Source organism: Boleophthalmus pectinirostris, unplaced genomic scaffold (genome assembly GCF_026225935.1).
Source record: "Boleophthalmus pectinirostris isolate CB_2022bp ecotype Guang Dong unplaced genomic scaffold, ASM2622593v1 HiC_scaffold_18, whole genome shotgun sequence".
Taxonomy (NCBI): Eukaryota; Metazoa; Chordata; class Actinopteri; order Gobiiformes; family Gobiidae; genus Boleophthalmus; species Boleophthalmus pectinirostris.
The window spans coordinates 18,931,716-18,943,601 of NW_026571133.1; the positions used below are offsets into that span (position 1 = coordinate 18,931,716).

General features: G+C 39.7%; 3 protein-coding genes across 4 annotated transcripts; 1 reads left to right on the forward strand and 2 right to left on the reverse strand.

Moving 5' to 3' along the window:
* The first annotated feature begins 61 nt into the window (after positions 1-61).
* On the forward strand, positions 62-2,494 carry ckap4 (cytoskeleton associated protein 4). Its single transcript, XM_020926638.2, has 2 exons — positions 62-643; positions 1,013-2,494. Exons 1-2 carry the CDS (start codon positions 326-328, stop codon positions 2,225-2,227), a joined length of 1,533 nt encoding a protein of 510 aa, XP_020782297.2. The 5' UTR covers positions 62-325; the 3' UTR covers positions 2,228-2,494.
* Positions 2,495-3,221: 727 nt separating this feature from the next.
* On the reverse strand, positions 3,222-6,517 carry ikbip (IKBKB interacting protein). 2 transcript variants are annotated; one of them, XM_055154216.1, is made up of 4 exons: positions 5,927-6,517; positions 5,734-5,851; positions 4,005-4,223; positions 3,222-3,922 (listed from the first exon to the last, which is right to left on the reverse strand). In XM_055154216.1, the coding sequence occupies exons 1-4, from the start codon at positions 6,133-6,135 to the stop codon at positions 3,359-3,361; spliced, it is 1,110 nt and encodes a 369-aa protein (XP_055010191.1). In that variant the 5' UTR covers positions 6,136-6,517; the 3' UTR covers positions 3,222-3,358. The 2 variants fall into 2 exon arrangements, with proteins under 2 accessions (XP_055010191.1, XP_020781870.2); XM_020926211.2 differs by lacking the exons at positions 3,222-3,922; positions 4,005-4,223 and adding an exon at positions 4,321-5,513.
* Positions 6,518-6,658: 141 nt separating this feature from the next.
* On the reverse strand, positions 6,659-11,778 carry arfgap3 (ADP-ribosylation factor GTPase activating protein 3). Its single transcript, XM_020926368.2, has 16 exons — positions 11,584-11,778; positions 11,109-11,227; positions 10,734-10,806; positions 10,525-10,656; positions 10,333-10,413; positions 10,165-10,258; positions 10,008-10,067; positions 9,882-9,928; positions 9,661-9,815; positions 9,407-9,538; positions 9,117-9,242; positions 8,882-9,028; positions 8,546-8,669; positions 8,130-8,217; positions 7,937-8,061; positions 6,659-7,864 (listed from the first exon to the last, which is right to left on the reverse strand). Exons 1-16 carry the CDS (start codon positions 11,650-11,652, stop codon positions 7,847-7,849), a joined length of 1,590 nt encoding a protein of 529 aa, XP_020782027.1. The 5' UTR covers positions 11,653-11,778; the 3' UTR covers positions 6,659-7,846.
* Positions 11,779-11,886: the final 108 nt, after the last annotated feature.

Genomic DNA, 11,886 nt, shown 5'->3' on the forward strand with positions numbered 1-11,886 from the left:
AAAAGACTGAAAAGTGAATTATACAATTGTTTGTGACACGGGAAAGCTGTTATCTTTCAGCGTAAAACAGAGCAGAAATCATTCATTGGTTTTGCTCGCCGTGGGCCCAGGACTTAACATGGGACAGCCCCCATCCGCATACCTCAGCAGAAAAGGCCTGGGGAAAGACACGACGCGTTCACTGATACGCTGTTGTTCTGGTGGGCCTGGACTCAAACCGCTCTCATCCACGACTGCAAAACCAGCGGCAGGAGCAGCAGCAGCCAGACAGGTTCGCATCCCTCCAATCACCAAATAACCTAAGTAGAATTACATTTTGTAAAACATGACTGCAAAAAATCGGCACAAGAACAGTACCACTGAGAAGAGCCCTGTACCAAGTCAAGAAGATGTACCAAAGAAGAACCAAAAAACTTCCAGCAACGGGACCACCAGTTCCCCAACCCAGGGCTCCAGCTCCGGGAGCTGCCTGGGCTTCTTTCTATCTGCTGTATTTTATGTCACATTATTAGGGGCCGCAGGGTATGCAGCTTTTCATTTGCAGCAAGTAATGGAAGAAATTCGTCAAACAAGCGCCAAACATGAGAAAAGCGCACAACAAAACGCAGAGCTCATCACGAAAATGCAGTCTGTGGCACAACAGGTAAGTTATGCTTCAGCAGCTTTAATTAATGACTGTGTAAAAAAAAGAAAAACTATAAATGCACGGGAAAATCAAGTTAGTGTCCATGTTTTTTATATACTTTAATTCATCGTTAAGTCTGTATAATGTGTCATCTTTGCTGATTGTAGCTCTAGAACTTTGTGTACTTTTGGGGGGGCGTGTGCATTCTGAAACTTTGTTTATTAAAACAACAAAACCTTTTATACTTCAAGATTTGCTTTGACAAGTCTAACTTTGTGTAAACAAAACAATACATACATTTTCACACATTTCAAATACACTCTATGCAGTTTAAAGAGTTTATTCACGCTGCAGTATAATCAGAGTTTATATTGTCTCTGTGTCCAGGTGGAGTCTCTACAGAGTGTGGTGGAGGGCCTGGAGTCATCATTGGGCATCACTCGGGGGGAGATGGAGGGGGCCATCAGTAGGATGAAAAGGGGGGAGGTGGAGACCAGGAAGGTGGAGGAGGCCCTTCACAAGCTTCAGAATGATCTTCTCAGGGACTTGTCCCAGGGCATGGCTGAAGTGAAAGAAGCACGCGAAAAGGACTTCTCCTCTCTGGAGAGGACAGTGGAGGAGCGGCTGGCAGAAGTGAGTCAGTCCATCAAGGCCAGTGTGACAGAGTTCACAGAGGCTCAGGGAGATGCACAGACACAACTTTCTGAACTGAAGGCACGGCTTGGGGACATGGAAGATCCTGCTCTGGTTAAACAGGAGCTTTCTGCAATTGTGGACTCTGTGGTTGAAATAAAAACTGCAAAGGAGGAAGCTGATGCTTCTGTGGACTCCCTCAGGCAGCAGATAAACTCAGTAAGGGAGGAGCTGCAGACACGCAACCAGGAAGTAGCTTCATTGTCCCAAGAAATTGAAGAGGTGCGGGCATCGATGCATGAGAACATAGGACAGCTGAAGCGCTCCCTCACTGAAGCTGAGTTAAGTGTCCAGGCAGTGAAAGACACCAGTATAACTATAGAAACACGAGTGGAGCAGACAGCCGAGGCTGTCCGTAGTGTGGAGAGCAAGCTGGTGGAAGCCACAGCACAAACCTTAAAAAGATCGGATGAACTCGAGTCTAGAGTCAAAGCCTCAGAGGAGAGTGGGGACACACTGTCCACTGCTTTCTCTGACATCACCACTAAAGTGGAGTCTCTTCTGTCCAAGTGTGACACATATGAGAGCACACTGGCAGCTCAGGATCACGCGGCAAAGCAAGTGCAAACAACTTTTGAGCAGGAATTAGTGGTATTAAAAAGCATTGTGGAGGAGCTACAGTCCAGCCTGTCTGATACTAACAGTCAGGTCAAACAGGTTTCCTCTGACTCCAGCCTCAGTGCTCAGGTGGAAGATCTGGGGAAACGGCTAGAGGCTGTTGAAAGCAGCAGTGCAGGCAGCGTGAGGCCCGAGCAGCTGGAGAGCCTACAGAGCCTGGTCAATAGTCTGGAGAGGAAGGCTGCCAAACTAGAAGGCCACGAAGAGGCCATTTCTGCTCTTCAGAAAACACTAGAGGAGACCACACAAACACTGGCCAGTCTATCCACACCTCCAGAGGTCACAGAGTAGAGAAAGCTCTATAGCATTACAACTAATAACATCCCAAATCATGGGCCACTGTGTGACAGTTTCAGTTAAACGTTAAAATGAAGTGAATGAGAGAGCGAGGGATGTTGGACTGCTGATCTGTGAAATTCAAACTCATTCTGCACTGTTTCTTTTTCTGTAAATTTTTTTTTTATTATTTTGGATTTATGTTCAATTTATGTTTGAGCTGCAATAAGTTGTGTTTAGATCACTCCAGTTTTTTTTGTTTTTTTTTTACAATAAAACCCTTCCCGTCTATTGTGTCATTTTTATATTTCATGAAAGTTACTTAAAAGTTTTCAAAGTCTTTGCACACTTTGCTCACACAAGATTTTTATTATTATTAATAGACAAATCAAAACATATCAGCAGTATAGTCGAAGAAATTCTCTAGGTCAGAGATAAAAAAAAACAAAAACCATCATACACAAAGTCAAAACCAAAATCTAATGTGAACCTGATGCAATAAAAGAGGCAACATAAAATGTGTTTGTTTGGGTACATGACATGTTGTCAGGAGGATGAATAATTGATAAGCAATGTTATCCAGGTGTGAATAAGCCTTACTACTATAAGAGGCATAAATCACTTATTTTGTAAATGAAAAAAAGACAAATTTCACACTGTTCTTTAGTTAAATGACCTACCAAGTAAAAGCGTGTAATCACTGCCTCCCAGGGTACGCCATCTAGTGTCCACTCAAGGTTCCTATATAACTTTCCTGAGTATTCTCTGCACTAACAGTGGAAAAAAGGCTAATGGGGCTATTGTGATGTTTTTACATATTCACATAACATCCAAGTATATTTCATATTTTGTACCTGAACTGGTTTATAAATTACTGGTAATATTTGTATTTCCTTAATTGTCTCTATGGCACAATCTTCTGTTTTATAAAATTTTTACGCATGAAATACTGTTTGGACTTTGTACAAGTTACATCACATGGTCAGAAACAAGAAGCAAACTCTTTAAATGGAATGGGAAATGTTGTTTATTCACATTTCAGTGTGTAATTGAAAAGCAACCCTTGTAACAACCATCACCAAGTAAAGGTCAGTGCATTTGCCACAGGCCCAAGGTGAACATAAATAAAGCAGCGGTTGTACATGTTCACGTCGGCCTATCCACTTTAATATCAGAGTCATTTATAATTTCACTGACATGCTTTGTTGCATGCCCTAGTTCACTCTCTACTGTGGTGAGATTCAACAGTGTCTGTCTCAGTTCCAGGATCTCCTGCTCTCTTTTGGTCAGGTCTTCTGCCAGTTGTCCTATTCGCAGAGTCAGGTCTGCCAGCTGAGGCTCCAACACCCCAAAATCCCTCTTAATCGTGAAGACCTTTGGTTTGAGATCACTGGCGAATGTCACAGTTCGTATTACCTTTGCTCTCACACCCTCCAGCTCTCTAAGCCGCTCTGCCAGCTTCCTGTCGGCAGAGACCAGCTCAGGGATACGTCGCTGCAGCTGCTCTATGGCCTTGTTGTTGCGCTCGGAAGAAGAGCGCAGATTGGACACTCTGTCTATGCTCTTAGCCAGGACTTCCCCGATTCGTTTGACCATGGAATGCTCCACCTGCACTGCCTTGTCTTCCAGCACTCCCACCTGAGAGAGCAGAGACTCCAGCTCTGAGCGGAGCCCATCCATCCTGCGCACATCTGTCCGCACTGAGGCTACCTACAGAAGCACATTCATCCTGATAGTTACTAAGAAAATAAAAGTATGCCTCTATTCATGATTATATTTCGAACATTATTACCTTGCTCGTGAAGTCCTTTGTGATAACAGATGTGCGCTCTTCAATCTGCCTCACAGCGGCTTTAAGTGCAGTGAGGCTGGTTTGGAGCTGGGATTGTTTCTCCGAGATTCCAAAGGCCCACTCTTTTAACTGGATCACGTCCTGCTCCAAGAGTTTCAGTCCAGACCCCAGCCCTTTCTGAGCCCCGAGTCTCTCCAGCTTTAGCTGCACTCTCTCACACTGAAATTCAGCAGTAACGAAGTGGGAGTGAAAGTTATTCAAGGAAGTTAAAAAGGAGAAATTGTATTGGGCTATTGAAATAAGATAAATGTACATATTTAGTCAAATGTATGTTTTATTGAATTGTAGAATTAAAGCAAAATATAGGAAATAGCAACTTTGTCCAGTCTCAGTAAAAATGACAGTGAACTTTTCTGTTTTTGTTTTTTTAAATTAAACAATAACATCAACATCATTAAAATGTATGCACTGGAACAAGATAGACATATAGTAATGACAAATTATTATATCTATCTATCTGTCTCTCTCTCTCTCTCTCTCTCTCTCTCTCTCTATATATATATATATATATATAGATAGATATAGATATATGTATATATATTATTGCAAATGGTCATCAGTGAACAGTAGAGGCTCTTCTTCATCATTTTCCCATGGCTCATCTTCCTCATCATCATGGGTCCATTCTTCCTCTTCCTTCTGACTGACAGACTCTACCTGATTCTCATCATTGTTTTGTCTCAACACCAGAGTGAGTTCGCGGACTGCCTCTTTCACTACAGATAGCTCATCTTTCATCTTCAGAATGCTGTTTTTAGCATGTAGAGTGTCCAGCTCCTGCCTGATCTGAAGGATTTCATTGAGGGCTTTGAGCATACTGTCCTCTGTGCCAAAAACCTGGAGAGTCAGTTCTTCCAGTCTTTTCTCAGTCCCGCTCAGATCACTTGCCAGTCTCACAATGGAACGGACCGCCTCCTCCACTTTGGGCAGGTGCTGTTCACACTCCTCTGCTTTGGGGATGTGTTCCTGGAGCTGAGAGCTTAGTTCAGTCTCTTTTAGAGCTAGGCCAGTGATCTGGTCCTTCAGTTTTTGGATCTGTTTGGTGTTCCAGTCAAGTTGGTCCTGAGCTCGCTTCACATCGTCCTCCTCCGTGCGCTCTAGAGCTCGGGCGTTTCTCTTGGTGCTGTCCTCCAGCTCCTCCAGTTTCTTCTCCAGGGACTTAACTCTGCGCTCAGCCTCATTCACCTTCTCTGTGGCTTCAGTGTGAGCATCCCGGGACTCCGACTTTAGTGCCACCAAATCTGAGTTGATCACACCAAGACGCTGCTGCCAAGTCTCAGTCACATTCAGAAAGTTTGCGTTGACCTCTTGTAGATCACCGGAGGCAGACTTCTCATCAGCCTGTACCGCCATCACTGCCGCGTGAAGTGTTGAGATGTCCTGCTGAAGTTTTGATGCCACGGAAACAGTAGATAGCGCCACCTGGAGGTCGTCCTCTGAAGCTGCCAGCTGCAGCCGCAACACAAAACAGGAGGGCTGTTTCTGTAGGAGCTCTATAATCTACAGCTTACTCAGTAACAAATAAGTGTGCAATATATCACTAGACTCATAGTTGGACTTCATTTGCACACAGAAGCTTAGGCCTATATGACTACGCACAAAATAAGTTGTAGTTTACTAATGTGGCTCTGCCAAGTTGAAACAACTGATGTTATAAAATCCAACGTACCTTTTTAGAAATGGTTTGTATTTCTTGTTCCATGGCGATCAGAGGCGAGGTTTCGTCATGTAAAAGTCGGAACTTTTCTTCAATTTCAGAAAACCTCTCATTCTGCTGTAGCACAACCCTAAAACACACGCGCAAATAGTTAACACTGTGTACACCGTAAAACACCGCATTTCTATGGGCAAAACTGGCTTACCAACTCAGAATACCACAGGCTGCGAGCGACAGTATACACAAAATGCCTTTGAAATCCACGGCAGAAGATTTCTTTTCTCCTGAAGGGACCTGTCCAGCTGCCGTTTTCACTTTCTGGTCTTCCCCGGGACCGTTTGCCACTGTTTCAGGCGTATCATCACTGAGCTTCTGTGGCTGGGTCTTTTTCCTTTGCTTCACCTCATTGGGCATTTTAACATCCAGAGTTACAAACAACTGACGCAAACGTATACAAAATAAAAACCCTTTACAGATGAAATCCCCCCTGCTCCAGCGCAACTGGGTTCATAGTGCGTTCTTCTTCCTCTTTTGCCCAAATGGCAAAAAACTTGACCAGCGTCCCCCACTCTCTTCCTTTACAGAATGCTGCGTTCAATGGTAATTAAAATGTTGGAAACTAGACTGCTGGCTCTACGTACGTCATCGTCCCAAAATAAAAGTTCAAAAATGTTAATAAGCATTAGTTATATACATACTTTTTAATGCATGTATTTACAAACACCAAATTCAACAAATAGCTATATATAGCCTACACTGTTCAAATTTGGGATCAGTCATAATAAGTTACTAAATTCGCAATTAACTAAGGCACCTAAATGCATCACTTGGCCACGTAGGCTTGCGCCAGGTACTACCAATAATTTAAATAACTGTAATAAACGGCCTATAACAAATAACATATCACACTAAAACAACCGGATACAAACACGCGAAGAACATGAACCATAAAGGTTTATTATCATTTTTCCAAATTATTTTTTCTGACAACAGTAATTTAGCCAGTTGCTGAGTGCATTACATTACATTTCAGTTAGGTGGATTTATTCAGAGTATAAAAAGAATCATGGAAATATGTCTAAATTCCACCATGGAAAATAAATTGTTCTGATTTGACATAACAGCACAGCTGTGAGCCGTTTGCTCCTTACTTTGTAAAGAGAAGAGGACACACAAAGAGACAAGGTCAGCCAATACTTCCTCCTGCTCAATAAAATGCTGTCATCTTTTTTAGAATGTAATATAAGTGGGAAAAAAGAGTTAAGTTTTAGGGCAATTTCACATTCTTTTGGTTGCTGACTGGGTTTTCTTAGCACTGTATCACTAACATGTATTCTTAGCTGTATTCTTAGCTCAATTGGGTAACTTGTCACTTGTTTTAAGCAAAAAAAAAAAAAAAAAGGCACCACCCTTTTTTATCTGCTTCAATCAAGTTGAAACAAATATCACATCTAAAAGTCTCACAATAAACTTAATGTAAATGTGCAAATTTTGTACATAGTGTCTGTGACCTAGGACATTAAGACATTCCTCTGAAAAGCTTAACACATCATTAACATAACCTAATAACCTAGTAACGTTTCTATTTTGGGTCTAGACAATTAAATACAGAAAAAAAAAGAAAAGCATTCTTCATAACGTTGTAGCAAGACTGAACAAAGCAAAGCATAGTGCAATTGACCTACACCAGAACAGAATACATTTTATGACGGGGCCAAGTAATGTTTAAGGCGACCGCCATAGCTACTTCATGAAGTTGTGCTTTTACACTTCATTTATATATAGTTGCAAAAGCTTACATTTTGGTCCTTCGTATAGAAAAGTATAAGTGCACTTTTGAAACAAAGGTGCAAAAGTGACAAACAATAAGAGTTGCTATCATGAAACCCACCAACAAGGAAAAATAAAATATACATGTTAGACACATTTACCTTTCGGATACAAATCTAATAAGCAGATTGAACAAGAAGTAAAGATAAATAAACATAGGTCATTTTCTGTTCATTCTTGTTCCCAACATTTAGCTGCAAAAGTGGACAAGATTGCTCATTTCATAACATGTTTATATAGATTATCTTACAGCACTGACTGGTCTCCTCCCCATTATTGACAAGAACACTGACACTCAGGAGCCATAGTGATCCTAAAAAACAAAACATTAAGATAGAAACAATTCAAAAGTGCAAAAACTTTGACAAGACTGAATCCTTTCTACCTGTATAGTATTAACCACACCACTGGCCATCACAGACAGTTTTCCAGCCATTGAGCGTACTCCCTGTTTAAGTTGTGACATATCAGGAGCGCTGGGCAGCACTTTAGTCAGCCGATATGAACTTGCTGTGTGTACAAAATAAATTATTGCTTTTTCATTTTGAATGATATGTTTTGTTTAAATTGTGACTCACCGCTTTGTTTCTTTTGGTCCTCAAATAAATCTGCTGAGCTTATGGAGGAATTAGCAGATAATCTCTCCAGTCGCGTTTTAGCTTCATACTAAAAGAAACACACAAGAATTTAATACATTATAAAGTAAAACACTATACTATAAGTATATGTCTTCATCAAAATGTGATAGAGCTGCTGATTATACTCAAGCTCAAGAGTCTATCTGATTTTTTTTAAGGAAGAAATGTTTTTATGAAACAAATAGAACATCATCACTTTTATTCTTGTTAAGTACATCTTGGTGTGGGTATTGATTTTGACTATTCATTATTCACAGTTATAACCCAGTGTACAGAGATAGGTTTGTACAGTGATGTCTTTACATAGAATAATACATATTTTGGTTAAACACGGATTTACCTCCTTGTGCATTTACCTCATTGCTGTCTTGTTTCCCAAAGTACATGTCAGATGAAATGGCTTTGGCATCACCAAACTTTTTCTGAGCGTCACCTATATCCATGACTGGTACTGGTTCTGCTTTCCTCCTGGATGTAGATCTAATAAAACAAATTTAACATGTATAACTACTTTGATGATTACAATGCTCACATGAATTTGAAGAAATATGAAAGATTAGGCATAAAATTAAGATGGCAGGAAAATAACTCAAATAACAAATAGCTTTTATTTCACACAAATAATGAGCAACTTGAGTGTTATTTATTTTCAATAATAAGTATGGCACTTTTCACAAATAATAAGTCCAAACCTTTCATCGCGGGCTGATATGGGGGTTGTTATGTAAAAGTCTGGCTCTGGTTTCTTGCTTTCCTTGAGCCACCCTCCTCCTTCACTGCTGTCATCCCACCGAGATGAGAATTTGTCTGATGTTTCATCATCAAACCGCGACAAGACCCTACAGCAATAGCATTTTATATTATTATTATTATTAACACAATATTTTACTACAAATAATAGAAAATTTTGTGAAATTTAAGTCTTACTTAGAGCTGAAAGATGTGTCGTCATCTTCATCATCTATAAACCTCTGGCTCTTCTTGGTCTTTGCCCCCAGTGGGTTTTCTTGTTGGATAATCTGCATCTCTGAGGTTACTGAGTGGGTAATTCCACTGCACACAAAATAAAACATTATGTACAAAATTATTTAGATTTCAGTAGAATCATAACTGAAGTTAGGGCAAGAAGTTATAGTTACGATATTTAATCAAAACAGTGAGTTATTATTATAAATCAAGTAAAAATTTGTAGTTAATTGCTGAATAGAAAGAAATACCTTCTTATTCCTAGACCCATGCCAAGTCTCTCTGCTTGCTCTTTCTTCTTTCCTTCCAGCTGATTCAGTTTTTTCTCTTCAAGTTTTCTTTGGTTCTCAAGATCCTTATAGGCCAGTCGCAAGGACGGAACACTAACAAATGAAAATATATATAATTAACAATGCACTACAAAGATTAAAAAATAAAATAAATAAAAAATATATACAAAAACACGTCAGTCATACTAGGGGATATAGATAAAGGATGCACTCACACAGACTCATCTGGCTGAAGTGCAGTCTTGGCTACAGGAGCAGATCTTTCCTCTTTCTCTCGAAGTTTATCGACAGCTTGAGCCATTTTCTCCACTTCTGAGAAACTCTTACTACTGACCTTCTGAGCTCCCAGGCCCCCTTTCTTAGAGGCAAGCTAGAAGAAAAATAAATTAACTAGAATAAAATGCTGTGTATAATAACATAAAAAATATATACATACTGATTTCTTAGCAGCAGCTGGTTTCTTTTTTAAAAGTAATGAAACTTCTGCAAAGAGTCAAGAGTAATTTTATTATGGAATGTAGAAAATAAGAATTAATATTTAGAGAACAGGCCTTATACAAACCTGGATTTGCTTTAGGAGAGATGCTCAGCATTTCCACACTAGGGCCTTCTTCTGGGTTACCTGAAATGAAATATGAAAAACATACAAACAATAATGCAAATGACAATAGAAAACACCAGCAATAAAAATAAAAAAAATGTTAGCAGCAAACATAAACCATTTTTGTCTTCTTCACTAGTTTCATGCTTCTCTGTTGCAGTTGCAGAATCACTGAGACTCATTTTGGCCATGTTTAAATTTTCAGGAGGAGTCTGTAAAAACAAAATAAAATTAACAAAACGTATCTTTTAAAAGATAAGAACAGATTAAAAAAAATAACATGTACCTGTATGTGCATACTAAAGAAATCCAAATGCTTTTCATCTGGTGATGTTGGAGAAAGAGGAGCCTGACTGTCAAGCCATAACTTTTGAAAGTAGAAAATGAATAAGCCATGAGACTGTCAGTTAACACAATTTGTGTGTTTCAAAATAATACATAGCTTATGACAGTGACAGATGACACATTTCAGAGTTACCTCAGTGCCATGACGTCGTGTGGCTTGTGTGGCAAGACTCTTTATCTTTTCTCTGTACAGCTGAGCCGCTCTGCTGTTGTACTTTGCATTAGCAGCGCTGGTGGTGCAGCCATGTTGATTAAAAAAAGCAACCTAACAAAAAATATACAGCAATGGTGACATACCGTGCTTGTATTATTTGTATTTGTATTGTGTATCTGTGTACTCACTGCACTGGCATTGCCTCCTACTTGCATACACCTCAGTTGAAACCATGACCAATTGGAGTCCAACTCAGTTGACCTGTGAAAAAATATACTAGTGTAAATTTTTGTAAATTGTTAAAAAAAAAAAAAGTATTTTAATAGTCTTCTTCTGGTTCTAATTGTATATTCCTATTCTGCTGTTCTTAAACTTTGTGTTGCAACATTGCATTTTCCCCATTGTGGGACTAATAAAGGTTTGTCTTATCGAAACATATCTGTACAATTTAGATACATGGTGCATATGGTCAGAAAATTGGATGTTTTCCAAACTGTTCAGCCTAAATAAATGAAAATAATTGAAAAGTAACATTCAGAGTGATTTGATGAGTTGTTACAAACCTAATAAATGACAGGTGCACCCCCAGAGACCGATGTGTCCCAGAGCAGTCTATACATAGAAATACACCATATGTGATGCTGGCCCAACTCGGGTTTTTAGCGGAGCAGTCAAAGCAAACCTGGAGCAGAAAAACGAGTACATGGTGAAACATGCGCATTATGGATAATACATTTTGTTTATGTCAAATGTGACATATTTTGGTAAAACCGCAACAGGTGGAGTTAATTCTGTAGGCCAGGCCAAATAATTAAGTCTGTTAGCCAGCCTGGAAAACACTGACGGGATGCTAAAAAATAAATTATGAATAACTATATAAAATTACCTTTTGAAAATAAATATTTATACGTTAAATTGGGTTAAAAATGATATGTCAAAGTGCTGTCAAGCCTGTCTGGCGCTTGTGAAAGGAGCGACGTGTCAGGTTTTACCCCAGACTTCCTTGTTCAAAAGAATGGACCAACGAAGCTGTCTCACCTTATTTGTTGGAATAGAGCGAAGTTTCTTAAAGATGGTGGAAATGTCTTGCTTTGTAGGCTCAGACATGTTCACGACTGTCTTTATTGTCCCTTTTTTCAATAAGCATTTGTCACAATTTTCCTCAATAACAACCCGAACGCGACACGTCAGTTGGAGAGCGGTGCAGAGAGCGCTGATTGGCTGAAAAAAACACGTGGTTATGTTATGGTGGAAGTAGTGTTGCCTTATGGGTAATGAGGTTTTTTTGGGCGGCACACTCAGCTTGTAATGTCAGGTAGCTTGTAAATTTAGAGAGGAAAC